The sequence below is a fragment of the Rhipicephalus sanguineus genome, chromosome 6 (assembly GCF_013339695.2).
Source record: "Rhipicephalus sanguineus isolate Rsan-2018 chromosome 6, BIME_Rsan_1.4, whole genome shotgun sequence".
NCBI lineage: Eukaryota > Metazoa > Arthropoda > Arachnida > Ixodida > Ixodidae > Rhipicephalus > Rhipicephalus sanguineus.
Genome location: NC_051181.1, coordinates 103028093 through 103055790, shown reverse-complemented (window position 1 = coordinate 103055790; position 27698 = coordinate 103028093). Strand labels below are relative to the sequence as shown.

The following is a 27698-nucleotide window of genomic DNA, read 5'->3' as shown; positions in this document are numbered from 1 at the left end:
GAACATTTAAGAAAGACGTCAATGTTTTTTTACTGAATTATGAACGCACCGTCACGGTGGTCTAGTGTGTATGGTGCTTGACTGCTGACCCGAAGGTCGCGGGATCGAATCGCGGCTGCCGCATTTTCGGATGTTTGAGGCCCATGTACTTAGATTTAGGTGCACGTTAAAGAATCCCAGGTGGTCGAAATTCCCAGAGTCCTTTGGTATACAATGTTCTTCATAAGCATATCGGTCTTTTGGTACGTCAAACCGAACAATTATTCTTATTACTGGTTTAGAAACTTCCTTGCAAACCCACCTGGTACGTCACAGCTACCAACTTCTCATCGGCTTCCCTATTTCTAATTGCGGGTGTATCGCACAGATCTGTGTTGCGACACTTCCTCTCTTTAATTTAGATTAACGCCCTAGGGACTGTATGACATGTTCATTAGCAGATTTTTTCAGCGACGACTGCGTGATCTATAACAGCCTAGCCGGACCATACGCTCATTAAAAAAAAGCTCACTGTTTCGCTTAAGGGCGAAGCAATGAATGTGATAGCAACAAACTGTAATGTTATACGGTAAAACGCACCTTCGTTGCGGCAGTCGTGTCTGCTCGCGGCTGTGAGTAAACAACCACCACGCTTTCGCGTGCATTTTCGATGGCTTGGATGCCAAGTTTGTCGTGCGGCTTTAAATTTATTATGAGCTCAGTGTGAAACGCATAAATTTACATCTGCCCTATTGAGTCACTGGCAGCATTGCAATGCGAAGTGCTCATTATCGTGAGGTTTCACTTTTGCCGACGTAAGCATCGGATGATAACAACGTTGGATCACAAGTCTAATGCCACTTAGGATTTTTGTGCCCGATGATAACCATGTCTGATTTCGCGAAGCCATCGAAAATTTAATTGCCGCCTTGGTTCTTTTTTTTTCAGTTCGTTTCCAAAGAGGCAGCTGTATATTGCCCGCGGCTAACGCGCATGCAATGCTATAATATATTATGTGCCGAAACCACGACATTGTTATGAGGCACGTTGTGGTGGGGGACTTCGGATTAATTTCGGCCACCTGGGGCTCTTTAACGTGCACCTAAATCTATGTACGCCGGGGGTACGGCATTTCGCTCCCATCGAAATGCAGCTGCCGTATGCCGGAATCGAACCCATGACCTCGATCTTAGCAGCGCAACACCTCAGCCTGCTAAGCAATCACGGCGTATCGCATGCAAGGCCATTATAAACGCTCAGTGCAAACATGCAGCTTAATTCTGTTTACAGTGAGCCGCGACTGGAAATGTGACGCCATCAGCTGAACAAAACACTTGCAGCACTCACGGTATGGTATTTAAACTGTGGTGTATTAAGTCAACATGCTCTGCTGCTGTCGCTTACGAATGGTTGACTCGGAAAGCCAGCGCGCAGTCTCAAAATGTACACAGGGGTCCACTGTTAAAGGGAACATCGGAGCGTGTGGCGGCGAATCCCGCCTCGTGAAGATTTTTTTTTTTTGGCAAAAAATTCTTTGTCCTTCTTTCGTTATTTCTTTCTTTCCGTCTCTCTGTGTGTTTCTCTCTTTCCTTCTTTCTCCCTTTCTCTCTCTGTAATGACCCTCTCACACATAAGGGTTATTACAGGCCACGCCGTAGCTGTGAGCAGCGGGATTTGCCCAAATTTTGTGGCGCACACCTTTTCACGATGATGATAGTTTTGCGGCAGGGTCGACACTTAACGGCCGGCTTAAACAGCTTCGCTGCTAAAACAACATTGAAAATATACAATTGCTTTAGTTTCCTTTTACTGAACATAGTTGAAATGCGAGCTGACAAAAATTACCTTGGATTGCCAAAGTGATAGTGTTCAATCAGCGACATCTCCGTCTCTTTTATGGTTGTTTTCCGAATGTAGATACAATCCGGATCATAGCCATTCACAATGCGAGAATAGCTCCTTCTGAGCAAAAGGATGCTTTCGGCTGTGTTGAAAAACTGGAAAATAAAAAAAATGAAATCTTTGCTGTTTTAGCAGACTATTATTCGTAAAACGCGCAGAATAACCATTTGCATTTTGCTTGTTCTCTTGTAGTAGCCATAAAGTTGTCATATATGGGCATAAATTTGCTCCGGCAGGCCAAACATCCTTCAAATAAGCCTACGAAGCGTTTTATAATTACGCTAAACCTGTAAGCGTGAACTGAGCTCAGACAAATAAAAATGTATAGGTTAACCCGACTATTCTAACGTGCGAATATGTGTTCGTCAAAACATATGCAATTTGGACTAAACGAGTAAAATTTCTTTTCTGGGAAATTGATAGTTGAATTATTACAAATTTGACTACTTCGCTGACACCTTTGGGCGAGAATGGATAGCAAAAATGGCAATAAACTACAGCAACGTGTAGCCTCGATGATTGTAATAAATAAACATCAGAGTAAATGTGGCATCAAAGATTACATGTTTCTTGTGCACAAAAAAATGAGTGTGCATCAGGTAAAAGATTGTGCAATGTGTGCGGTTTTTTTCAGAACCACCATGAATGCGTCGATATATGACGGCACGTCACCGAAAGAAATCACCAAAGACACAGATACATGATTATGAACCTTATAACATAAGTGAGTACGAAGGTTTTGTAGTGATTAGATAAACATTCAAACCAATTCCTGCATTGCAGAGCTAGTGTCATCTTAATGATGGGAAAATACACGTATACGGGCATCGCAGATTTAAAGAGATGAAACTAGACTTAAACGAACAACGGAATGCTCATGCAGTTGTTCACTCCATAGTTTCTGTATGTGACTTCCTGTTGGAGCCACGTACCTGTTGGAGCCAGTAGCTCTAGTTTCATCTACACCTGAGCTCCCGGCTGAATCCGTGGTGTGAACACGTTCCAGTGTGTCTAAGGGACTGTTAAGGCAGGTACAACATTTTAACACGAAAGTGTTTTATGCCGGGGTCCACCAAGTACATTCGTTACGGATATGACGTTGATAAAATGGACCCCAACGGGTGAGAAAGAAAAAAAAGAACAAGAAAACGATGCGCCGCTGGGAGTCGAACCCAAGACCTTGCGCGGCCGCGGGGGGGGGGGGGGGGGGGGAAGCGCCCGACGCTAAACCGCCCAAGCTAACTTTGGCAGATGCTGGACACTTCACGAACGCGCCTTATATCTTTCACACATTCTCTCTCGCACGGTGCTCTCTGTTGGCGGTGTAGGTAGGCGGGGAGGAGCGGGGTGGTGCCGCCGTCTGTGAGAGGTGAAAAGAAGTAATGCGTCATGATCAACACTTACTAGCGCTTACTCCGAGATTGCGTGCGAAATCGGAGGTCATGGTTTCAACAATTTCACGGCTGCAAGAAATGACTTCATTTTGGCCCTACTGCTGCAGCTTATGCATTAACGTCAAGTACAGTCATTCAGACAGGGCACTGTTAAATTCATGTCATAGTTGCGATCGCCATTTTGTCTCTATATGTCGTTCACCGCCTATTGAAAGGATGATCGCCACTACACTATTTTGGACACAGGATGGTACGCTGAGTAGCCGGAATGTAATACCGCTGTGCAACCGCACCGCACGTTTCTACTTATTCATCAGAAAAGCACGCGCCATTTCTTCTGAAGAGAATAACTTACGATCTGTAGTTACCCCAGGCGTAGCAGCAGGTGTTCGTAGGGCGCCCAGCCTACACACCTTCGCTAGCTCCACTCGTAACCTGTGGTCCCTCCAAAGGTTAATTTAATGCGTTATGAAAGAACAGGAGGCGTAAAAATAGTTCAACCATAGCAGCATACAAATAGTTGTCCTGTGATCATGTTCGCTGAAGCAAAGCTAACTGGAAAGCCCGGGATGTAATAATGCTAGAAAGAAATTGAAGGTGTCCTTAGCTGCGCTTTCTCTTAACCTCAACTGAGTTGAAAGTACAGTGCACTGCTGTAGTCTCCTGTTGTACAGTACGGTCCACTGTTAAAGGGAACACTCGAATGAGCAGCTTTAATATTGCTGGTCCTCTAGGAGCTAGTAAATAGGGAAACATTGTTCATAAACTGCACTAGTCTATCAAAAGAACTCAGAACTGTCAATCACCAGTAATCTTATGGAAGTATAAGCCACTATGCTTTTGCAAGAGAGCGAAATCCAAGCATCCCATGAACGCAAGTGCTCCCTTTAACAGTGGACCCGTCTGTACATGTACCTAGACCCCAAACTCCGCTTTCCTAGCTCTATTTGCAGCGAGGCTATAGGCATTCCATGGTCTCACGACGCCCTTAGTTAATCTATTGAAGTATTACATGCGGTAAGTGTACTCGTTCCTAGCTCACGCTTTGGTTACACGTACCCACCAAACGTTACTTTCCTATGCTGACTTACGGAGGACGTATAGGCACCTTTCTGAGCTTTCAGGGTGAAAGTGGCGCTTTTAATTATGTTATATTGGCTGTGCACGAGACCAACAAAACTTTTATGACCTCAACATAATCCTCTTTGACCCAGCTCTCCTATAGAACCATTAACTGGAACCGTTATACCGCCTTTTTATAAGAAGTTTCTTTTAGACGTTCGTTACACTTTTTATGGCGCTATTTTGGACTCACGAGAGTTCAACCTCTCCGCTATAGCTTTATGTCGGTAGGATCTCGAGCCATAAAATGCATGCTGTCGCCGTCCGTGTAAAATTACGAGATGCGAATGAGCGCTGCGAGCGCTGTACTTGATACATAGGCAATGTTCGACTTGTAGCTATCCAACGTGCGCTGAATTTTTTTTTTAATGAATGCACGAAGTCAAGCTACTCTCGAATTATTTTTTTCACTTGTCTTGATACTGAGAGGTTTGAAACCCGAAATTACCAAGCATGCATTGCGAAATGCAAATTAGGAAAGTGTACGCGAGCTGCTTACGTTAGAACACTTAAGACTATCCAGTGGGCAAATTCAACGCGGTTTGGAAAGAGTGAAAAAATATAAGCAGCGAGTTGAATGAAACCATCGCAACACTGATTCTTTTAGCGCAGCAGAAATTCATAATATCGTTTTCCAAAAGAAATGATAGCACGACAAAAAAAAAATGTGCAAATAAGGATCTTACTTCCTTAACATCCTTCAACGTGGCCCTTCCGCTGTAGTCAAAAGTTCCGGTAGCATGTTCAAATACGAGAACGATGAGCAAACCGCGCATCATTGTACGCCAATGCGGGCAAAATGCCAACGTGCGAAATACATAGAGACACCTGTGAAAAAAAAAAAAAAAACAGAACATCTTTTTTCGATGCGTTCTGGCACCTCCCGCGTTTCTGCGTATGCACGCCGCTAAGATCAGCATTGAGAAATTTAATGACGTCAGGGAGTTGCTAATTGACGAGTCATAGTTGAATGCTTCAGAATAACCTATCAACGCACAATTTGAAAATGAATCCCCGACCGCAAGCGCTTTAACATGAAGGCTATGCGCCGGACGACTTCTTTCGTTTTGGCAGTTAGTCACTCTAATATATATATCGAAGGACATAATATGGCTTCTAAGGGCTCGTTTTTCTTTGTTATACACAATATTATTGAGAACTAACATAACAGCCAATAATGCCAAGGAGAGTATAGGGGATGTTATTTGTAATAATTGGGATATAAGGGTACTTAGATTTAAGTGCACGGTAAGGACACTGCCGTGTCCTTACCGTGCAGTGACCTTGAATGTCACCCCCATTGAAATGCGGCCGCCGTGGCCGGGAATCGAACCTATAGGCTTCCCAAGCAACGCTTAGCGGCGCTGCTGCTCTTGACAGGCAGCGCCATCTCTGGCAGAAAAAGAGAAACTGGGGCGTGATCAGCGAGCGCTTTCCCTTCTCGCCACCGCGTTGCCGCTCGCTTCCGTGCACGTGCAGAGCTCTCGCGGTGCACTTGCGGCGTCTCGCAATGTACCGCGTGCAGTGCGGCTTCAAAAGGATCTTCAAGCTTGACTGGCACTTCCGCAAAGCGAACTTGATAAAATGAGGAAAGCTCGTCAATCACGTTAACGGTGAAGAGCAGACGATCGACGACAACCACGCCCGACTCAAAGCGAAATGCATTTCCCAAGTCGCGATTACACCGTGTAGGACGTATACCTCGAGGTAAGTCTCATTCTGTCACGTTAAAGATGAATAATGGTCCACATGCACTCCGAAATGAAGCCGTACACGCTATCGATGTTCTGCGGCGTGGACTACGAATCATATGATTGTTGTTTTGATATGGCATGCTTACAGTAGCAGCCGTGTACTTTCGTGAAGAAACGTTTGCGGCGTGCGAAAAAAAGATTATACGGCCATGGCACTGCTTCCTGAGAAGGTTAGAGTCAAGTCCTCCGTGCCGCTGGAGAATCACCCGCCGATTAAGACGCGAGGCAGCTAGCTGAGCTTCAACCACTGTGAAGCAAGATGAACTGCTCGCCTCGTTTTTTCGGCTCTCGCGTCATGCTTGCAGTCTCTTTTTATGATACCGACTTGACAGGCGTATAAAACCTGTTGCGTGAACGCGGCTAGAAAATCGCACAAAGTCAGAAGGTGGTTAATTCAAGGTTGCAATTGCAAAGCATGTATGAAGTGCCAGTTATATTTAGCGGCTTAAATATATATCACCCCAATAAAGTGACAAAAACAAAGCAAACCTGCAGAACGATGTCAAAGCTTGCTGAAAATGCACAGACGTCCGTTCCGGCGTGATAAAGCAGCCTTGCCGACGCGTGAAATGCAGGCGCCGAACTTCGGACAATGTGCGGAGTTCAGTTGAATTCAACCAACCGCGCAACGCTAACGGTATAACGCGAATGTGAACGTTCAACAACGACGGGTAGGTCTCACGAGAACGGGGAATCAAAACACAAAGTTGCTTCACCTACAACCGTAACTGGACTTTAACAATGCGAGAAGACAGCGAGTAATCATTACTGTAGTCGCTGCGTGCATGCGCCCCGTTACTTACCGATTCAGGTAGTCAAAACGAACGAAAGCGATGAACTCAGACAGCCAATATAGAAGGCGAGACAGCGCTGTCAGCTATCCACGCTTGCCGCCTTTATTTCTCGTGCGACACGCCCGGGAACCGATACAGTTTAACACGTGAATCGTGTGCCTTGTCTGCACTGTTGTGGCTGGCCACCAAACCGCAATACTTCGGACCACGCTTGCGCTTCCGCGGGGTCGCTTCTGCCATCGTGGAAATGCGCAGCTTCGCACAGCAAGCCTCTCGGTTCAACGTGCCGAGCTGACGGCCCCACAGTTACCCGCACCGAGAGAAGAACGCGAGCGCACGTGCGCTACCGCTACCGTGAAAGGGGCTGAGTCGGCCGCGCGACGGTTCAGTGTTTTCCGACAGAGCCGCAGCGCGGCTGGCGCGGCGCTGTCGTCGCGCCGCAAACTTGAGCTTGGGTTCCCTATATCCTCAAGTTTAGAAGCCTGACAAACTACCTGTTGAAGACCCACTGAGCTGCCACGGCGGGTTTATCTAGCATGAAAACTAGTGGCTTACACGAGTGCCATTGCACTGCGCAGCAATGTATCTCGGAAATTGGGACGACAGCATCAGTAGCGATAAATGTGCTTCAAGGATATGGTGAATTCTACGTCATAATATATTCAGTCGTGTGTACGTAAGCCATGTCGAGCCAGAGCAAGCTTACCACATAGCAACGTGAGAGTTCGAGCTAGTCGCTACTCCACACTTCAATATTGTTAAGCGTAAGACATTTCGACAAAAAGACACGGACAGGCGCTATCTGTGTACGTATCTTTTCGTCCAAACGTTTTGCGATTAGCGGTAGTCACACTTGTTCACTATGCTGGTTCCTAGCAATTAAATAATAATATTTGTCCGGGTTTTACGTCCCTAAACCACTACATGAGGGACGCCGTAGCTGAGTGCTCCGGAAACTTTGACCTTCTGGTGTTCTTTAACGTGCACCTGAACCTGGGTACACGGGCCTCTAAGCATTTCGCCTCCACCGTGAGTCGACCGCCGCGCCCGGGATTCGATCCCGTGACCTTCGGGTCAGCAGTCAAGCACCATAACCACTAGACCACCGTGGCTCGTCGCAATCAAACGGAATCAAAGTTTCTGGGAATTGACGCTGCTTTCGTGCAGTGCAAATATTACCAGGCATCACGTGACAACTCTTGCGCGTATATATCTGAAGCAGTGGGCGGCGGTGACGCGCTGTTCACCGAAGCTTTTCCAGTGTGCGGACCGCAATCATGGGCTCGCCGTGCAAGCAGGCGCCAGTGGAACTCGTTAAAGAATCTGATCTTGACAGCCTCATGGGTATCTTCTTCAAGCAATCCTTCTGTCACAATGCTTCCGACGCTGAAATGGTAAGCCGCACAATGTTCTTGTAGGTTAAACTTCGCGAACACATGATCGGAGGACTGGGCTGGCGTCAGTCCTATCGCATATAAAGAATGAATGCTTAAGCGCGACTAATTAAATGCTAGATGAGTAAGGCATGCCACCACATGTGTTCCTGCAATTGTTTTTTTTTTCTTTGAAACAGTCGGGCTAGCCAGAAATTATTCGTTGTTATAAGACGCACGAAGGTGCCGCATGATGAGATCTGAAGCGGCTCCTTTAAACGGCGTTTACATCATATAGGACCTGAGACAGCTCATTATTTAATCTCGTTCCACCTTAATTGGTTGCTTGAGATGTTTGAGATGCTAACAAAGCCGGATGTCAGCGTTCGCTGCTTATGCTCGTTAAACGTTCTTCGTTATTGCCGCGGTTGTCGCTTCTAGATGTGGGAAACCTTCACACTACAACAATGCGACCCTATGTAGATTGTCAGGGTTGTCCTTCTGAACGGACAGAAATGAATCATGTGGTCAGTGTAATACTTGGCGTTGCCCGTGCCCCAGATGCTGCTTCCATATACCTATAACTCATCGCCACACGCTCAGATTTTACGACTATCCGTCTCGTGGTGTCGTGCACTAGCACAATGCGCTTGTTCTGATCATGGTATAAGATTACATCTGAAGATGCTGGAACGCCTCTCTGACGAGTGCATCATCGCGCTGCCTAATAGCTGGCTCACCGCCCATTAGTCGTGGATTCAGCACCGAAAAATAAGCTCGCGCGGACCGCGCGAGCCTTGTTAGTAGGCCGCGATACTTCGTGGTTGCCCGATAATTCTAACTGCAGCTGCTCTTCTCAGACTAGTTTGTCGAAGCGCACAGTTGCTATAGAATGGACGTTTAAGCGGTCGATTAAATCTAGCAGGGGTTTGGCTCGTAGGACACCGCATCACGTGTCTGTCGCGGAATGGGACTGGATGTTGCGAAAATGCTGTAACCAGTTGCGTTTCCGGCATGGCATACGTCAGTTTCCTCAGTCTTCTTTTTGTAGTATCTGCGTCTTGAGACATCGCGATTTCGCCACAGCGCACTAGTTAGATGACGCGTTGGTGCAGCATTCAGCGATACTTCTGACGCCGTTCTGATGCCGTTCCTGCGCAGTTATTTACAGCGCTTGGTTCCTGAGTTAGCTCTCAATACATTTTTACCAAGAGTACAGGCAGCTTTACTGGTTCACAGGTATAGTGCTCTCAATGGGCCCCTGTAAATCAGTTATCATTTAACAGCGAAACTGTTCTTAGTCGAGGCTTTCACGTCCGCGGGTTGTGGTAGCGGTGATCACGTGGCCTCGCAGTGTAGCGAGGGAGGCTCGGTAGGAAGGGGACGACTGCGTGTGCTGCCAGAGGCGGAGGATGTCGGGGGGTGAATTTTCGAGAAACGCACCAAGATGGGGCGACGGTGAGGTGCAGTGGAGTGTAAAATAGCGCGTCAGTGTTCAGGGGTTTGCGCTTTCGAGATGGCCAACGTTTCTCATTCTCCCGATGAAGAAGCCGCCCGACTGAGCGTTAGCGAGAGCTGACGCGAGAACGGGCATGTCGTCGCCGAGCTAACCGCGACGTTCGTGCAAGAGAGGCCGAAGCTAAGCGCCAACGAATGGAAGACTTGAAGAACATAGAAGTACGATATAGCCTGATGAAGGACGGGCATAGGCTTCACGGTTTCGCCAGTGTTCGTGAAGTGGAGTTGGCTGGATTTTCTTCCCCCCTCTCCTTGCTGTACGCGTGTCAAATTATCCGTTTTCAGGCGCTCCAAACCACAATGACCATAAGGGTCCAGGCCCGTAGCCAACGGGTGCTTTAGAACCCGCCACGGTGGTCTACTGGTTATGGCGCTCGACCGCTGAACCGAAGGTCACGGGATCGAATCCCGGCGGTGGCGGCGGCATTTTCGATGGAGGCGAAAATGTTTGAGGCCCGTCTTGTTAGATTTAGGTGCACGTTAAACAACCCCAGGTGGTCGAAATTTCCGGAGCCCTCCACTACGGCGTCCGTCATAATCGTATACTGGTTTTGGCACGTTAAACCCCTGATATTATTTTTACCAGAGGTGTTTTACCGAAAATACACCAAATAGGTGTTCTTTTCAAAATAGTCAAGGCCTTCAGCAAGTGCCCCCCCCCCCCCTCAAAAGAAAAATCCCTGGCTACGGGCCTGCCATATACTAGTCTGTTATTTTGACCACCCAGGACTCAACGCGCACTAAGTCAAGTTAGACTTGTGTTTCTACATTCAGCACCTCATCGAAACTCTGCCGCCATGGCCCGGGTGCTCGAGCCTATAGCAGCGCGACACTTAGATCGCCAAACTGCCGCTTTTCAGTGCATCTCATAATGCTAACAGTGATGCACGTGACGTCATCATAGTGCAAGCAGAGTCCTTGAATGATTTTTTTTTTCTTATGGTCACGAAAGTCCCACGTCAGTTTCATATGGAGCCAGCGGTCGCCGCTAGAGGCGCAGCCGTGCATGAGGGCACGCGGACGCTGCTACTGCTCTGCTTGTGTGTGGAACAGCCTCGGTGTTCTAGCTTTCTAAAATTCCGCAACGGTCGCTTTACTCCATGAATTCATTTTTTACACTCGGCATGCATGAATACCCATCTGAACGCGTTTTCTGTCTTAATATGAGCATCCGGGAGAGAAAAAAAAAACAGCTCAAAACGTGCAGCTCGTGGTGGTATCAGCGGAAAAGATGCGAACATTCGGGATTTTATGAACCAGTACCAAGATATGATTACGATTAACGTCGTAGCGGGGACATCAGACTGATTTTTGCCACGTATGGTCATTTTAAATGCACCTAAATCTCTGTACACGAGTGTTGCATTTCGCCCCCATCGAAATGCGGCCGCCGTGGCCGGGCCAGCGTCTTTCGTCTCAACACTACGATAGGTTGAGCGTTTAACCATTTGCGTGAAATTAAACACCGTGCATTCGCGACAAAGCGCTAGCGGTGCCACATGTAAACAGAGGCAAACATACGAGCTATTACACGCCCATTCGCCCGCAAGTGAGCGCGATCTCGCGGCTCCGCCAGGTTGCGCATAGCGCCAGATGCTTGGGCCAGCACAGCTGTTGAATTTCTGTTAAACTGTGAGCAGTATCAGTCCTTCTGGCTCCATCTTGCCAGATCAAAACAACCGAGAGTAGGTACTTTGCGTGGTTCGCGCGCACACGTGTATGCTACGACCCAAAGTTAAAATTGCTACTTTCCTGCCGCAGTATGAACCGCTTCAATTTCTCGGGCTGCTACTTTTCTAACGGTAAAAAAAACACAGCTTCTTGGTCGTTTCCTTGTAGCCGGAACGGCACCCCGGCACGCAACACGTGTTGGCATCGTCATCATGAGACAACGTTTCCGCTAACTCAGACAAACGCATCATATCCAGCATCTCGTCCCGCACTGCGCGAGCATTTCAATGCGCGAACGATGCATGCCCGCAGTGGCGCGGCGTCGCGGCATTTTTGAGCAGCGTATCAAGCTCGCCTATAGCGTGACAGCGAAGTTTAGTGACCAGAACGGCATTGAAGGAATGTGGCACAAGCTAGTCGACTGTGCAATACACATGGAGTATCGCTTCTTATTAATCTATTTCGACGTTTCGCCACGCAGTCGCACCTCCAATGTTACTATCGGTTGTACTGACGTAGTTTCTGAGGATGTGCCAATGAGGTAGCACCACGAGGGAAGCGAAAAAGGAAAGCCGTTGTTTCTTTGAAACTCTGTTGCGTTAGGAACCAGTGGAGATTTGACTTCCCATGACCAGAACACGATACGACGAGAAATTTTCTTTGTGCTCGATACCTTTGGAATTCGCTGGCATGTATAGGGCTGGCCGTGTTCGGCGAGCACGTTTCCTGCACATGTGTATCTCTATTGACTGTCTTCTGCTTTTCAGGTTGCTGCGTTTGAAGGAATTCAGCAGAAATGCATGAACCTTTTCAGCAAAGACTATACCGTAAAGGTAAAGAAAATGTCACCTGAATTCCGTTATTGATCTCGCATACACTCTTCTAAAATTTTAGTGTTGTTTAGTAACTGACAGGTAGTAAATGCCTGTCGCAACATTCACTAAGTCTATCGTAACTGCGAAGTCAGTAACCTTACTACCATGACACTTGCTATTTAGTTAATACCTGTAGGGAAAAAGTAGCAAAATGTTACCAGCTTTGCTATATGGCAGAAATGTCAAACGGTGCGGTTTGTTGGTTGGTTTATGGGGTTTTTACGAACCAATGTCTCGGGTTATGAGAGACGCCGTGGGGGAAACGGCATCGTCTTGTTACGCGAATAATCTAATTACTGCGTGTTATCAGCCTTGTAAATACACGCCAGTGTGGTATCTTCAGATATGCACTGTGTACACAGATGCATGAGCGAACCATAAGCTAACACACATACATATACACGCATATATAGAACATCAAGGCTTCTAAGTGCCCTAACGGAAACTTTAATGTTATATATAGCCATATTTTCGGGTAGGACACGTTGCACCGGTGAGTAACACATACAGGTGAAAGCGGCTGGTTGCTATGCGCTCTTCAAGGTATTAAAAGGTAATTGCAGCATTCTTTAATACTTACGCGTATACAAATCGATGTTTTCGGCCCAGATTCATATACCTTGTACTAAATGCATACGTGTGTGCCATGACGAACCGCAAGACTGTTTCTCCATCATCATAATCAGGACGATTAGTTAGCCAAAATTTTTAATAGGACTAGTGCAATTGCAGCATAACGTACTACGGCCAGTCTCGGTAGTAACGTTTACTAAAGGCGACAAGCTGAGTAGTACAGGCAACGTTTACTACCTCTCATATATTTTTATATTAGTAAAACTTAAGCGGCACGTCGTAAAATTGTCGGTTTAGTAAATGCTGCAATTAAATTTTACTACCTTTTTTTAAGAGTGCATAGCAACTAGCCACTTTCACCTGTATCTGTTGCACCCGAACATAGGTTTTTCCAGAAAGTTCAGGAATTGTCAACGTCACGCATATTTTTATGCCCTTCCAGAATACCACGTCGGAAACAGAATACTGGAATAACAAATATTTTCGATGTATAACGCACGTTTTTTATAAGCCTTCTTTCTTCGCCCATAGATCATCGACAACAAAGGCGGTTCACTGAGTTCATCTTATCCTGAAAAAATAATGTGCCTGGCGCTTCCTGCTGATGACGGGCAAGTTCATAGTTCCTTTACTTAATATTCCGTCATTTCTCCTTCTCTGCTCGGCACTGTTTTCACACTGTGAAATCAATACGAAGAGCTCATACGTATGTCATTATATAGTAAAATCTATTCTGCGATGCACACAAACGAAGACTCCGTTCGTTCATTGGGCGTATACTGACGAAATCTTTTTACTTAAGTGTCACCTTGCTGTCCCCTATCGCTTAAGCGTTATTCCGCGTTGCGTGCGAATTAACCCGCGAACTACGCTTCCTGTGCATTCAGTTCTCGTATCGAAGGCGCTGTTCGTCGCCCTTTAAAATTTCTACGGAATAGGTAATCGTGTGGCTAAAAAACAATGGTACAGGAAAATTCTCTTGCTACATTCAATTGCCCGATATAGGCGCAGTTTCTACTTGTTCGAGCCGCCGGTATTTAGATATATGCCTTGACGGCAACGATACATGTGCGACGTCTCACGACAACATGAAAATTGTGCGAGTTTTTTTTTTTTTCTCGACAATTCCTTTGTCCTTTGCTTGGCCGTAAGTGTTTTAACCTAATAACGTCAATAAAAGTGCCATGCAATAACATTATTACTGGGAAGTGGGCAGCCCACCACGCACGAGTGGCCGATACAAACGTTGTCGTCAGTTCCTTCATAGAACGGCTACCAACCATCCATTTCTCAGGAGTGCCAATGCGCACGTACCCTTCCCTAAACATTTTCCCATTGCAAGTCTCTGTCCAACGAATAAGTGCGCAAGCACCTCAATGCAGACCACACCGTTATTTTCTAATGATGCTATAGCAGATCTTTTCTCTGCAGGGACGATCAAGAAGCACGTGCCGAAGAACTAAGGCAGCGCATGAAGAAAGCTCGAGCGGCCAGAGCATGGACGCGTTTTGTCGTTCCCATTATACTGTACGACGGAAAGGTATCTTGCTTTTGTTTACTCCGTTATTTTATTTCTTTTGGTTGATTCAGTACTCCTACGATCCTTAATCACCAATGAGAATTTGATCTGGGCGAGTTGGTTTATATGAATGGGAAGGCAAAGCACAACTAAGACAATGGACAAGAACGTCGAGTGTGTCAAGAACGATGGACAAAAACCATCGTGTGTGTTGCGTGTTCTTGTCCATTGTTTCAGTTGCACTGTGCCTTCCCATTAATAATCACAAAGTTTGTTTGTTTTTCCTAAAGATTAACATTCCACCTTAACGCACCTCTTTTCCATCTCTGCCTAGCACATCTGCCGCTCGGCAACTCTTTCTGGAGGAGTAGAGATCTACACCCGAATGGCGGCGGAGAAAGTCTACGGTAGGGATTTTTCATCCTAGAGCATCTTGGTTTTTTCCGGTTAGTTGACTGGGTCTCTGTTTCGCTGATCGGACAGTGCTAATTTTCGAATAACTTAAAATCACTTTTAATCTGGGATGGTTTGGTATACAGGCATGAACAGCGTTCATTGTCTTCGTGAATCTTTTGCTGCTTCAATTTTGCGAAACAGTTATGACACCCCTGAAACTTGATGTTGTCTCGCTTCTACTGTGTACGTGCAGATGCCTCGGCCAACCTGTGCACATACATATACTCCATGGTTTCCGGTAAGTGTTTTTTTCTCAAGTTTCTTTTTTGTTTTTATTGTGTTAAGCTCAATATAACTGCCAATTATTCTCGGCTAACAAGTGCGCGTGCCATTTGCTTTTCGAAAAAAAGCGTTAATAACAAGCCCTGTGCACTCATTGCAGAGGTTCACAAGCAGCAGTGTTTTAATTTGGTACAGTAAGTAGCGGCCGGTCACAGTGTGGGTCACAAATCCTGAGCTCACCTCTCTACAGATTTTCATAGGTTATCTCAGGCGTGGCCGCCCTTATCATCCATCATTCTCTAATAGAGAGCGCATAATCTCTAGCGCGCAACTTTCTGATTTCTTTTTCAATGAATCTCCGTCAGACAGCGCTGAAAACACTCCGACGTCAAGCCTGGAGGCTTCCCAGGAGTCTACAGGCAAGTATAATTTAAGTATCTTGCTTCAGAGCACGCGCGGTGGTTGCGTATTGAAAAAGATCTTTCGCGACCTCCAGTCTACATAAGTGTAGTTCATGGGTTCTATGCTTCACCTTTTTTGCCTGCATTAGTAAAACTAAATCAATTACTTGTCGTTCTTAAATTTATGCGCCTAGTTTGCGTGGAGCTATACGTACAGATCAGCAACACTGTGTAGTTAGCGGAGGAAACTGTGCCGTTGTCTTTTGCTAGGCTGTTCCGGGAATCGGACACCACCCCAGCTGCTTATAGGTAGCGTTATCGTCATGCATTTTTTTTTTCTTTTCTGTACACTGCCATCACGTTAAAAACAAAAGAAAAATCAAGTGTCCGCCCTTGAGATGCGGTATACATCCGCTGATTATACTACGTGCGTATCAGCGGTCTTTTTTTTTCTTTTTCTGCGGTTCACGCACTACTTTCCTGAAGCAAAAAAATATATCTGCCACTGCAAGCCAAAAACAGGACATAAAAAAAAGCAGGGACAATAGAGCAGGTGTGATTGCGTCCATTTCGAAGAACAGCCTGGCAGACGAAAGCTGCCCCGGACTGTTCACTGCGCGCATGGGTGTATTCTCGTCCATTTGGCCACTGCGCTTCGTTATGCAGCGCTCACCGACTCGGCGGTTGGCGCTCGCACGTTCAGGCCACACACACAAAAAAAAAAGGTGGCTGTACATGGCTTTGCTATGGTTTGCCTTCTCATCTCCTCTTTTTACTCATTTCCCTCTTCCTCACCCTTACATCAGTCCTCCTCACCTTCACTACCCTTTCCCATCCCCTCCCTAAACTATACTATGCATGGATATGATACGAGAGGAGCTGCTTGGCACGCACCCACTGTCTGTGGCGCATCAACTGTAGTATGCAATGCTATATATAGGATGCTTTTCCCTATCCCCTCCTCCTTTCCTTCCTCCTCACCATCACGTCACTCCTCCTCACCCTCTCTTCTATTTCCCACCCCCTTGCTGTACTATACCATGCATGGCTATGCTATATATGCTAGGAGCTCCTTGGCACATACCCGATTTCTGTGGCGCATACCCGCATAGTTTTCGACGGTCCCCCACGGAATTGCAGCAAGCTAAAACAGTTTCGCTGTTAAAACATTTTAACGCGATAGCGTTAAAGAGCTCGTATCGCAGAAATTCCGCCGTCGGCGTCGGCGCCGTTGGTTGTGAGCGAAAAATCATCTTGTCCGTGACCGAAAAATCGAAAAAGCTGCAAATAAAATATTAAAAATGTTGGGTCTGAGTGAGAATCGAACCCAGGCCGTCTGCGTGGCAAGCAGGTGTTCTACCACACAGCCACGCCTCCGCTTGGAGCTACTCTGAGAGCCTAAAAATACTCGTCCTGTATACAGGTGTCACAGTACGAGACGTAATATGGCAGTAATATTGCGTGGTACAAGCGTACATTGCCATCGGGCGTCACACCACGTCAATATCATAACGACTTGGTGGTTTAAAGACAGCCACCCATTACAAAAGGCACACACATTACTGCGCGTGTTCCCTTAAGACCACGTAGTGGGTGAATCGCAGCTTCGAAAAAGGTTCTCGCACATATTTGCTGCTGGTTCAAAGCATGCTACCCATTACATAAGGCACACACCTCAGTTCGCGCATTCTCTTAAACACTCGTGGTGTTCGAAGTGCGCACTACGGGCAGGATATCGCTATCGCGTTCTACTCTTAAAGGCGAAGCTTGAGTGTCCCCCAATTTCTCTGCACCTCACCTGGTTTTGCAGTGCCTCCAGGATCGGCCCACCTTTGACCAAGCCACTATTGCATGCGATGAAGTCTTCATTTGGCGTCACAAAATTTTTGTACCTGTGACGCCATGATGAAGTCATCGCGTTACGATTTTTTGCATCGCTCGTGTTGACGCTGTCGCTCACATTTCTCATTTCACGAGGCACCTAGGGCCTTCGGCTTTATAAACCATATATATTCTATATTTCAGTCTGCACCGACAAACACGAGGATTCTGCCGCTGCCGCCCTTTCAAGCCTCCAGGGAGAAGTGGAAGACGAACCATCTGTGGCCGTTCCAATGGCACCAGAAGAGTGAGCCACTCTGAACAGAGCTCAAAGCTTCGTCTTTGTTTACCGTAAACGCACGACTGTTATTACGTCTACCTCGATGGTGTAGCGGTTACGATGCTAGGCTGCTGACCTCAAGGTAGCGGGTTCGGTCCCGGCCGCGGTGGTCACATTGCAATGGAGGTGATATGCAGAGCCCAATGTGCTGCGCGATGTCGGTGCAGGCTAAAGAACACCAGATGGTCAAAATTTCCGGAGCTCATAGTCATGTCGTGATTTTGGCCCCTAAAACCCCAGGTATTATTATTATTATTATTATTATTGTGATTATTGTTATTGTTATTACTATTATTATTATTATCTGCCGTTATTACAGCAACGATGAAATATTCTAACGCCTTAGCGGCATTGAGTCCTGCGTACCACTCACTGTCACAATGATCAGCGGCGTCCTGATCTACTCCTGCCGCGCGTGTAATTCAATTTCTTGCTTATTCGAAATGATGCAACAGTAGGAAGTAAGGAAACTAGGTTGCTGCGACATTCAGCATGACGTGTGGTTCAAGACTGCGTCCCACTGTCGCAGCGTGTCGGAATTAGGAGCACCATTACGTGCGTGACTTGCGCTCACAGGGCCGCACCTGTGAAGCAGGTAGCAGGGAGCATTGCTAGCCTCTATATAAAATACGTTCTCTCGTATATAGGTTATTCGTCGTACGTAACTGGTGCCCAATGTGCGCCTCCAGAGCGTGATTCCCAACTCTCATTTCCGCAGTGACGCATCTGTGCACGGCGAGCTGCGAAACGAGGACATCCAGCTGCTGAAATTTCTGTCAATTAACCAGATCTGCGACTTAATGGTGGAAAAGAAGAAACAAAAATTATGCATAAAGTGAGTTCCGTTCGTAGTACACCTTTCAGTGCACGTTTCTAGAGTTCGCAGTGCCCTTCCTCGCTTTCTGAGTAACTGATATACACTTCAGCACGTTAAACGCAAGAATCTAAGCCTCGCTATTGCCTTTAAAACCTTGCTTTACCGCAGCCTGACCTCCTCCGAAAAAGTCGACAAGTTCAACAGGTACCGCGACTTCACAATTTTTCAGCTCCCTTTCCCAGGTAAGTGTTTTCTGAAGTCAGAGTTGTACCGTACCTGATACCGTCTCGTCTCAATGTATGTAGAACACGTTCTTTTTAGGACAGGAACGCGACATAGTACACAACTATAGCTGTGTGCAACGCAGCTTTGAAGTTATCTACGAAAAGTCCTGCCGTATTTTCATCGCCGTAATGTCATATATATACACACGCTAAAGTGGCAGCTCGTATGCTTTCGACCCGAGAGAAAGCAAGCGAGGATGATCTTAGACAGGTTTAATGAATGTTTGAGTCGTGAATTAGCCGTCCGGTTTGACCTAGTGATAAAAACAGGGGCCACGCGCTTCAGCTTCGCTGGTTAGCACGGAGAGCTTAGAAGGTGACGTTATTGGACTGTAATAAATGTCAACACGGTCATTTGTTAGGGCACTATCCTCCATGAACCTCCGCAGCTTCGCCCACTCATCATCATTCACTCCGTGGATATGCTGTTTTTATCCTGTGTAGCATCGCGGTTCCAGCGCAAGCCTAATAGAAGCGTCAGCAACCAATTGACCCAGCGTACCGCTTTCAAGCAATCGTTTGGGACGCTTCTATCACTAATTCTGATGCATGAATAGCAGTCTATGGCGATACACACTCCTGCACTACACTCCGGCATGAACTATGCTCCTTCTTCCTGCATGAACTTTATCTTCCTCTACAGTAAACAAAAAAATCACAGCATATCCACGGGGTGAATGATGATGAGTGGGGCGAAGCTACGGAGGGAATCATCTGTAAACCGTGAAACTCTTCCGTGAAATGCGCCCAGTACATAATATAAAGAGTGTGAAACATCGTGTATATATTAAACATCAAACTTTTATTGTACTGTTGGTTTACGTGGTCCCTTCATTATCACTTGTGATCGGTGAAATGCAAGGAAGAAGTCCGCTCCCGAGCGAAAGAGCGCCAAGAGCGACCGCATTCCCCGCTCGCCCTGTGCGAATTAAAGGCAAGGCTAGAGGGAAGACAGGACGCGCGTTCCACGACGCGAGGTCGGTAGCATGCCCAACGAAAGCCAACGGAACGCGATCGTGCAAGTGCTCCGGCTTCGCATCGCCTCATGGTTCCATTTAGCGTCCCAAAACCAAACATATTGCTCAAGGTGTGCCTTGCGTTTTTCGTAGAAATAATTTCTTTATCTTGTACATTACGACGAAAAGTTGAAAGCTCACTAGAGTGTATCGCCCGCAAAGTATGTCTTTTAGTGTGATTTAACTCTCGTACGGCAGGGTCCTCGCGCCGTTGCCGGTCCACCTCGCCCGTTGACGATCGGGCGAGGTGGCTACATACAACTGCTACTACTACACTTTAAGAAAAACATCTGGCGTTCTTTCGTCCTGCTTTTACAAAACATGTGGCGTCTTTCGTTGGTTTATTTCATCAATCAACGGCGTTTTGAACAAAATTTTTATTGTTTAATCACGCACAGGAGAAATCTCACCAGGCACTACCTTGGAGGTAAACAATGGCTGCTAATGGCAATGAGAGACAGAAGAAGTCGGCTTTTAGCTAACACTTACACTTCTACTAACGTTTACTACTGGAACATGCCAATGGCTGCTAATGGGGAATGAGAGACAGAAGAATTCGGCTTTTAGTTAACGCGCACGATGCGAATTTTTTATTGTTCAACAACGCACAGGAGAAATCTCCCACCGGCACCAGCTTGGAGGTCAAAGCGTAAGACTTGTTACTCACTACTACGACCACGACGACTACGAGGGACGAACGGGTGCCGCCTTAAGGAGCTTCGCCCCTAAAAAAAATAACATCGCTGGACTTCAATTATTTGACAGCCATTTTGGCAGCCGTGTGTAGTATTTCGTAGTAGCTTGCTTGCGTTTCGCGGGGTTGCTGCAGCCCACACCGGCCTCTTCGCTCGAAGGCTTCTAACATCTAGTAGAATGCGTTGAACAAAAGTTGCTAAGGAAAACAAGAAAGCGTTTTGGATACCATGGCCTCATTTACTAAACAGATGTGATGACAGAAATCATTGCATGCGTAGTGGCGAAATTATCGCCGCTGCTTCCCGATAGCGGCTGTCATGGCAGTAGGTAGTGTCGTCATTGCGGCGGCATGCGTCGGCTGAAATCATCCCACTTTCACCGCCACTTGTGGCAGCCAGACGCAAGGCACATAAACGGGCCAGAAAGCATACTGTATGCATATTGTATGTACAGCTGCCCAGATGTTTAACTAGCGTGCGCAGCGTCGACTTTTCTGTGTCAGCGCCATATGATGGAACGAAGTTTCAAGCAATTTTATGGGCATGTGCTTTGTAGACATGCACTTGCCCTCACTCTTCTTGCAATTTAGTTGCAATAAGGGTGAGCGCAAGTTCCAAATCTAACTAGTGCACGTTAGTTAGATTTGGGCGACTGTCCGCCCCCCCCCCCCCCCCCTGTCTGCCTTGCGTCATGAGCACCTCTTTATTATCGAGAACAGCGGCGATATGGTTGTGCCACTGCGCATACGGTATCATCGTTTATCGCATCCGACAATGTACATCCGTTCTTTTGTCCTCGACACAGAAGCACCTTTTTCGTTTTAGGGGGAAAACTCTCCCAAACTTGAGCCTTATTTTCACTCGTCTTGCCACGACATGTCTTCCCAAGCTCGCCCGTCCTCTCAAGACAATGTTCAAGTGCGCCTTCTCCCTAACATCTCCACTTTTCTGAGGCCAAAGGGCACAGCATATTCTCATTTTTCTTTCCTTCATAGTGCATTCACAGAGGGCAGCACAGTTTCGGAAATATCAGCCAAATATAATCCGATGATAGTCGAGTGGGAGGCGGCCCTTTCCAACTCGGACCCAGAACAGCAACAAGCTCTGGTTAACCGAGCTCGGACGGCGACAAAAGCCAATGGTCTTCCGGAATCGGAGGTCCACCACAAAAAAGACTTAATTTTTTACTAATGCTTTAATCTTTCTCCAAAACGTTGCATTCGTGTAATCTCCCACCTAGCCCAGGCACTCCCTCTGTGATGTATTAAATATTTGCCTGCGTAATCATTCGTTTATTTCACGGTGCACTAATTCATTTTATTCAAATGGTACTCGAAGTGTTGGCAACAGATTCGCCTTCACAACGACACTAGTGTACGAGTACTGCATGTGGTCAGTACTCGTCACAGTACAGCACAAGGATGAGTCATTCACGGGGCCCTTTTCTTTCTATCGATGACATTTTAACGCTACCTGTTGGCAAGCACCCTAAAGCATCAAGCGCTTCTCATCGCTGGTAATAATTTATTTTACACTACAGGACACGCTTCCAATAGAGGTGGTGGTGTACCCTTACTTGTAAAATCTGGTATACCTTGCACTGTTCTCTGATTACACAAAATCGTATTCATCTGAGCTTGAGATCATTGTTGCTAGATGTCAAAATGAAGTAATTGTAGGTTTATCGCGCCGCCAGTGAAAGATAATCAACATTCATGCATCATTTTGAACGGTTCCTACAACACGCAAATTCGCTCAACCAAACAGTGATCTGCGGGAACTTCGGCATAGATACCATAAAGAACTGTCATTCAGAGTACTACATGATGTCGTCATAAGGCTTTCATAATGTTTCTGCACCAATATGTGTCACACCAAAATAGTCTTGTAGCGAACATTTTGTGGAACTTTCACACTGAAGAAGCATGGCATGCTACTTATGACGCAACCATAAGTGATCACTCCCCTTCGGTTATCTTACTTCCAGTCATAGAGGTTCACCGCATTAAATCACGAGGCACTCACAGTCGCATTTCCTTTCCAGCTCTCCGTGAATGCCCACAAAGCGCGGAATTCAATTGTTCATCAGAACATTTACAGTCTGCTGAAATATCTGCCCCAGATGTGAATACTTTTTATTCCAAACTACACAAAACCTTAAGCGAGGCTATAATGCAGTCAACAAAGGACTCGTGACAAGAGATATTACAGAACACGAATTTGGCCATGGGAGAATCGGCACATTTTAGAACAATTCACGAAGATTTTTGGCATTCAAAGGCAGAAATTCACAGAACATCAATTCAGAATGGCCCGTAATAAAGTAACAGATCATTCGACTAAGGAAGAGACAATTACAAACCTAACAGCCGAAAATTCGGGTAATTCACGAATAACATGGCGTATTATATATTCGGTTCTGAAACCCTCAGCAAACTCTATCCCCATGGCAGACCTCGAGGCTTTCTGTGTAACATTAAGTACCGTAGTTTTGACGTTTAATACCTACCTTTGCACCGTAGCTTCTCTGCTAGGGGCTACGACTGTGAACGAAGAATACATTATATACCCTCCTCATATTCCTAATTCATATAAGTTTACCGATATAACAGCTAACGAAATTGTAACTGTAGTTAGTGGTATGCCTGTGAAATCTACAATGTATCTTCTTTGGCGCTAACAGAATGGAAAGATAACAGTTGTGTACCTTTAGAAAAAATTTTTAACTTCTCATTTTGTACATCTAAGTATTCCGAACTTCGCAAGTTGTCAAAAATAATCCCGATTCACAAAGCTGATTACGAAAATATCCCACAAAACTACCGTCCCATCTTCACCTTAACTATCATTAATATTGTGTTTGAAAAACTAAGTCAGGCGAATCATGTCTTTCCTTGAACACGGGAGTATTTTTACACCCTGTCAGCGTCGGTTTACAAAGAGGTCAACCGACACAGCCGTTTGTCTCTATCTGCATTTATAAATTTCTACTTAAATAGCAACAAAACAGTTCTAGGTATATTTCTTGACATGAAGAAAGCCGTTCATACTGTCAACCACAGCTTATTATTAAATAAACGAGAATGCTAATGCTTTCGCGGAATGTGTTTAGTTCTTTAAAGGAGCCGTGCAACACTTTTCGAAGAGCTTATTTCCTCACGAATCGACCGCCCACAAAATAATTTTAGAATCCGTCTAGTACGAGCGGAGTTAAAGATTTGTCGCACACTGTAATTGCCTTCACTCTTCTCTGGTCCTGACGAAAGCGCTGGAAGCTAAGCAAGGATGGGTGGCACGAGGGAAGAAGGTACGTCACGCGCTCCTTGTGACCTTGAGCACTTTTTCTTTTTTTTTTCTTCGAAGGCGCGGCGTACTTTCAGTGCGATCGCGCGCGGGCAAGTGACTGCCTTCCGCGGAGACCACAGCAACTACCGAGCGCGCCATGTTCAAATCAGCCAATGGCATGGAACTTGTCAGTGATGCCGTAAGCATAATTTTTGTCGAGAGAAGAGGCAGCGCTTTTTAGCTGAGTGAGAATTTATTGTAAATCCCAGGCAGCTTGCTGCTCTCCAATGTTTGGCTCGTGTGTTTCGGGAGCTTCGACTACCGATCGGCAGCGTTTCCTGACCATGCTGGGAAAGTGTTGCAGGACCTCTTTAAAAATTATTTAGAAAACCGTAAACAGACAGTAAAACGGGTTAATTCCCAGTCCGAGTTTCTTGGAACAATAGGTATAGCCCAAGGTTCAGTTCTCGGACCAATATTTTTCTCACTATGCATCAACGACCTGCCTTGCGTGGCAAAAAACGTTTCGATATTTATGTACGCTGACGATACAGCTCTCATATGCGCTCAAGATTCCTTCGACCGTACCTTTGTGTGTGCGAGCTCAGAGCTTGTAAGTATCCACAAGCGGTTCTCTTCAAATTTACTATACACAGAAAACCAAGTACACTGTATTTACCTCACCGCATAAAACACTCGACGAACACTCATGCACCCTTACACTAAACAGTTGAGCGCTAGAACAAGTATATTCGATAAAATACCTAGGCGTTCCCCTTGAATTTAACTGGAAACCTCATATCGAAGAAGTCTCCAGAAACTTAAAACTTGTTTTCTTTAGTGTATTTCATAGCGACTTGAACTACTGTCTGGTCACCAGGGGTCACACATACCGCACATACCTAGAACCAGTAATAAAACTTCAGAAAAGAGCAATACTCTTTATAACCAATTCAGGCTATAAGACACATACTTTGCCACTCTTCTGAAGCCTTAATATCATGCCATTCAGCGCGCTAATTATGAAACAGCACTTATGGTCCATTCTACTATTAACACCAACTATTCAGATAGCTCATCACATTTATGTTCTATAGTTATGAATGCTGAACAAAGTAAAACGAAACTATCTCACTCAGCAAACCAAAAAAAAAAAACACACACACACGGTAACAGGAGACTAATGGTGTTGCCGTGTGGAATAAACATTCCACAAGGATTAACACAAAATAAGAATTTCTCTTTTGCACTGGAAAAACATTTTTTAAAGCAACATGTACACACCCAGCGTATCAATGCTAGAAACATCCATATTGAATTGCCTACCATGTATAATCATGTTGCATGTTATCACATTTACTTATGCATACACTCTCTTACATATATGTAAGTATATGTGTGTGTGTGTGTGTGTCAATGTATTTTCTTTTCTTTTTGTCCTTATGTCTCATTGTTACGCTCTCTAGATACATATGCCATAACTGGCTTTGAAAGTGTTCTAATGTCAGTCAATTATTTTCGTATGCTTGTACACTTATTCCTTTGATATCTTTTTACACACTGTTATGTCTTTGGTTTCTCTTTTCTTTTTTGCTCATACATATGATCAATTCCTAAGCTCTGTACGTACATAATGTTACTTAGTTTTCGAAGTGTTATATCTGAGTGAACTATTTTTGTTTTTATACTCCATTTTTGATATGTGCCATGCCCTTTTCATGATTACTTTTGAAACTTTTGAATGAATCCCCACTAGCCTTATGCTAGGGACTCAGATGCGTTTCTCACACTATTGTATTTTTGAAACATTGTTTCATGTCAATAAATTCAAATTCAGTCACGACAAAGTATGGCAAAACACAGAAATGATTTTTCGAGATTTTAAAGTCGTCCTAGCTCTCTGCTCAACGGTGAAGTTGCGCATGTCTGTGAAAAGTGTGCATATGAAATTTTATACAAAGTGTCTAAAAGTTGCTTGCGTCTTTTCAGCCGGCAATCTCATTCCTCTCCTTGCTTCAACATAACACCGACGACATGCATTCTATTTGTGGTCGTTACAGGTTGCGAGTTCTTCGATAAATACTCGCGGTCCGGTTACCGGGCCCGAGGCTTGATATTCGACTGGTCACAGGTGCGGCACTTTCATATATCAGACACCACTTACGCTACCTTTCATTGCTTAAACGTTCCTACATTTGGCGCAGTGAGTAGGTTGATCATTTTGAAGTTTGGAACTTCCGTCGCAGTGGGTGCCAGAATTTAAATGAAACGATGACGTTCTTCTCACGACAGTCTTCTTTTAGTCCCCGTCTTTCCGAGGATAAAGTGAAGGAGTAAACTTTTTCCGAATGTAGCAACAGTGGTCCTCGGTCGCCATCACCACCAAAATCTTGAGTTACCCTAACGCTGCACTTTAAACAACAGTCACAGGTCCAGCTGACTAAAGGTATGGGGAAGAATTGGCGCCCCCCTTATATGTTTAGGAAGGGGGCGGAGGCAGCCCTCCCCCCCCCCCCTTGTGCGCAAGCCTATGCTCGGAAGTGGTGCGTGTGAATGCTCCGATATGCACAATTACCACACCTTGAGGTGAACTCGGTGAAACGTTCGGTAAGCTGTATCCAAGCACGCGTAATTTCCATTTTAGATGATCTATTCAAATCGGGAACGTTAACTGCGCTGCTAACGAGGAACATCCTCGGGTCACGCCTTTATTTCACCAACTCTTCTGGACACCAAGAAGAGAGTACTTTCACTCTTTCTAGCGAGTCCTGACTTGACCCATATATAACTCTTTAATGATGCCCGTTAACTCTTTGGAGGCCGGTCCGCCACGGTGGAGCAGCGGTTATGGTGATTGGCTACTGACTCGAAGGTCGCGGGTTCGATTCCGGCCGTGGCGGTCGTATCGATGGAGGCGACATGCTAGAGGCCCTTGTACTGTGCGATGTCAGTGCACGCTAAAGAACACCAGATGACCGAAATTTCCGGAGCCCTCCACGACGGCGTCTCTCATAATCATATTGTCGGTTTGGGGACCTAAAACGCCAGATATAATTTGTTTAGAGGCAACTATATTCTTTAGAGAGTCGTTGAAGACGCGACTCTCCCGAAGAGAGTTGACCTGTCTTTAAAGAGATATATGTGGCAAGTTAGACCTCACCAAAACGTGTGACGGGTACTTCTTTTCTTCTGAAGAGTGTAGCTTGTATCAATATTCTTGGAAATCGTATGTCGCAATTCCGTCGCAAGGTGCGTCACAGTTAGTTATTTCAATGTTTTTATCTTTATTATGCAGGAATGGATTGACGCCGAGCTGCAAGTTCCCGACACCAGTTTGTTTTCGGAGCTCGACGTCAATTGGGAGGGCTACAAGGCAAGTCTTACATGTACCTACATTCGCAATAGGGGGTTTAAAGCGAGAGAGAGAAAATAAGGGGAAAAAAACAATCACAACCACACACACATGAGAGCGTTCCGCACAGAGGCGCTCTGACAGGCCAGTGAATCGCAGGAAGGTTAGTAGTGCTTGTGAAGCCTCCCTCTGCGACGTTATGTCCGGACGATGGCGTAGTAGTCTTTCTTCTGATAGAGGCTGGTCGTCTAACTTGTTGAAAGCGTGGCAAAGAGATTGTCTCTGTATGCTATACTTCCCAACCCCAGTGCAGGGTAGCATACCGGATACAAACTTCTGGTTAACCTCCCTGCCTTCCTTTGCTCTTTCTTTCTCTCTCTACATTCGCAAGAAGCGCTAACCACCGCTGTAACGCCGCAGAGGCATGTGCACCGCTGTACTTTGGCAACGCGTTGCGAATTTCTCGTAACCTGACGCTGTTACACCGCCGCACGTCGTCCTGCCTTTTTTTTTTTTCAGACTTGGGACCTACTGA

General features: G+C 45.8%; 1 protein-coding gene across 1 annotated transcript; it reads left to right on the top strand.

The window, feature by feature from the left end:
- Window positions 1–8182: 8182 nt before the first annotated feature.
- Window positions 8183–27563, top strand: LOC119397994 (myotubularin-related protein 14-like). The gene is made up of 13 exons (XM_049416567.1): window positions 8183–8339; window positions 12275–12340; window positions 13487–13566; window positions 14387–14495; window positions 14809–14881; window positions 15124–15168; window positions 15518–15571; window positions 17579–17681; window positions 18433–18549; window positions 18700–18773; window positions 25872–25942; window positions 27107–27184; window positions 27555–27563. The coding sequence occupies exons 1-13, from the start codon at window positions 8223–8225 to the stop codon at window positions 27561–27563; spliced, it is 996 nt and encodes a 331-aa protein (XP_049272524.1). The 5' UTR covers window positions 8183–8222.
- The last annotated feature ends 135 nt before the right edge of the window (window positions 27564–27698 follow it).

Excerpts from the sequence above, each read along its gene's own strand:
- LOC119397994 (XM_049416567.1), top strand. The coding sequence starts at position 8,223 with ATGGGCTCGCCGTGCAAGCAGGCGCCAGTGGAACTCGTTAAAGAATCT. Across the intron at positions 8,340-12,274 it reads ATGCTTCCGACGCTGAAATG|GTTGCTGCGTTTGAAGGAAT; the intron begins GTAAGCCGCACA and ends TCTGCTTTTCAG. Across the intron at positions 18,550-18,699 it reads AAACAAAAATTATGCATAAA|CCTGACCTCCTCCGAAAAAG; the intron begins GTGAGTTCCGTT and ends GCTTTACCGCAG.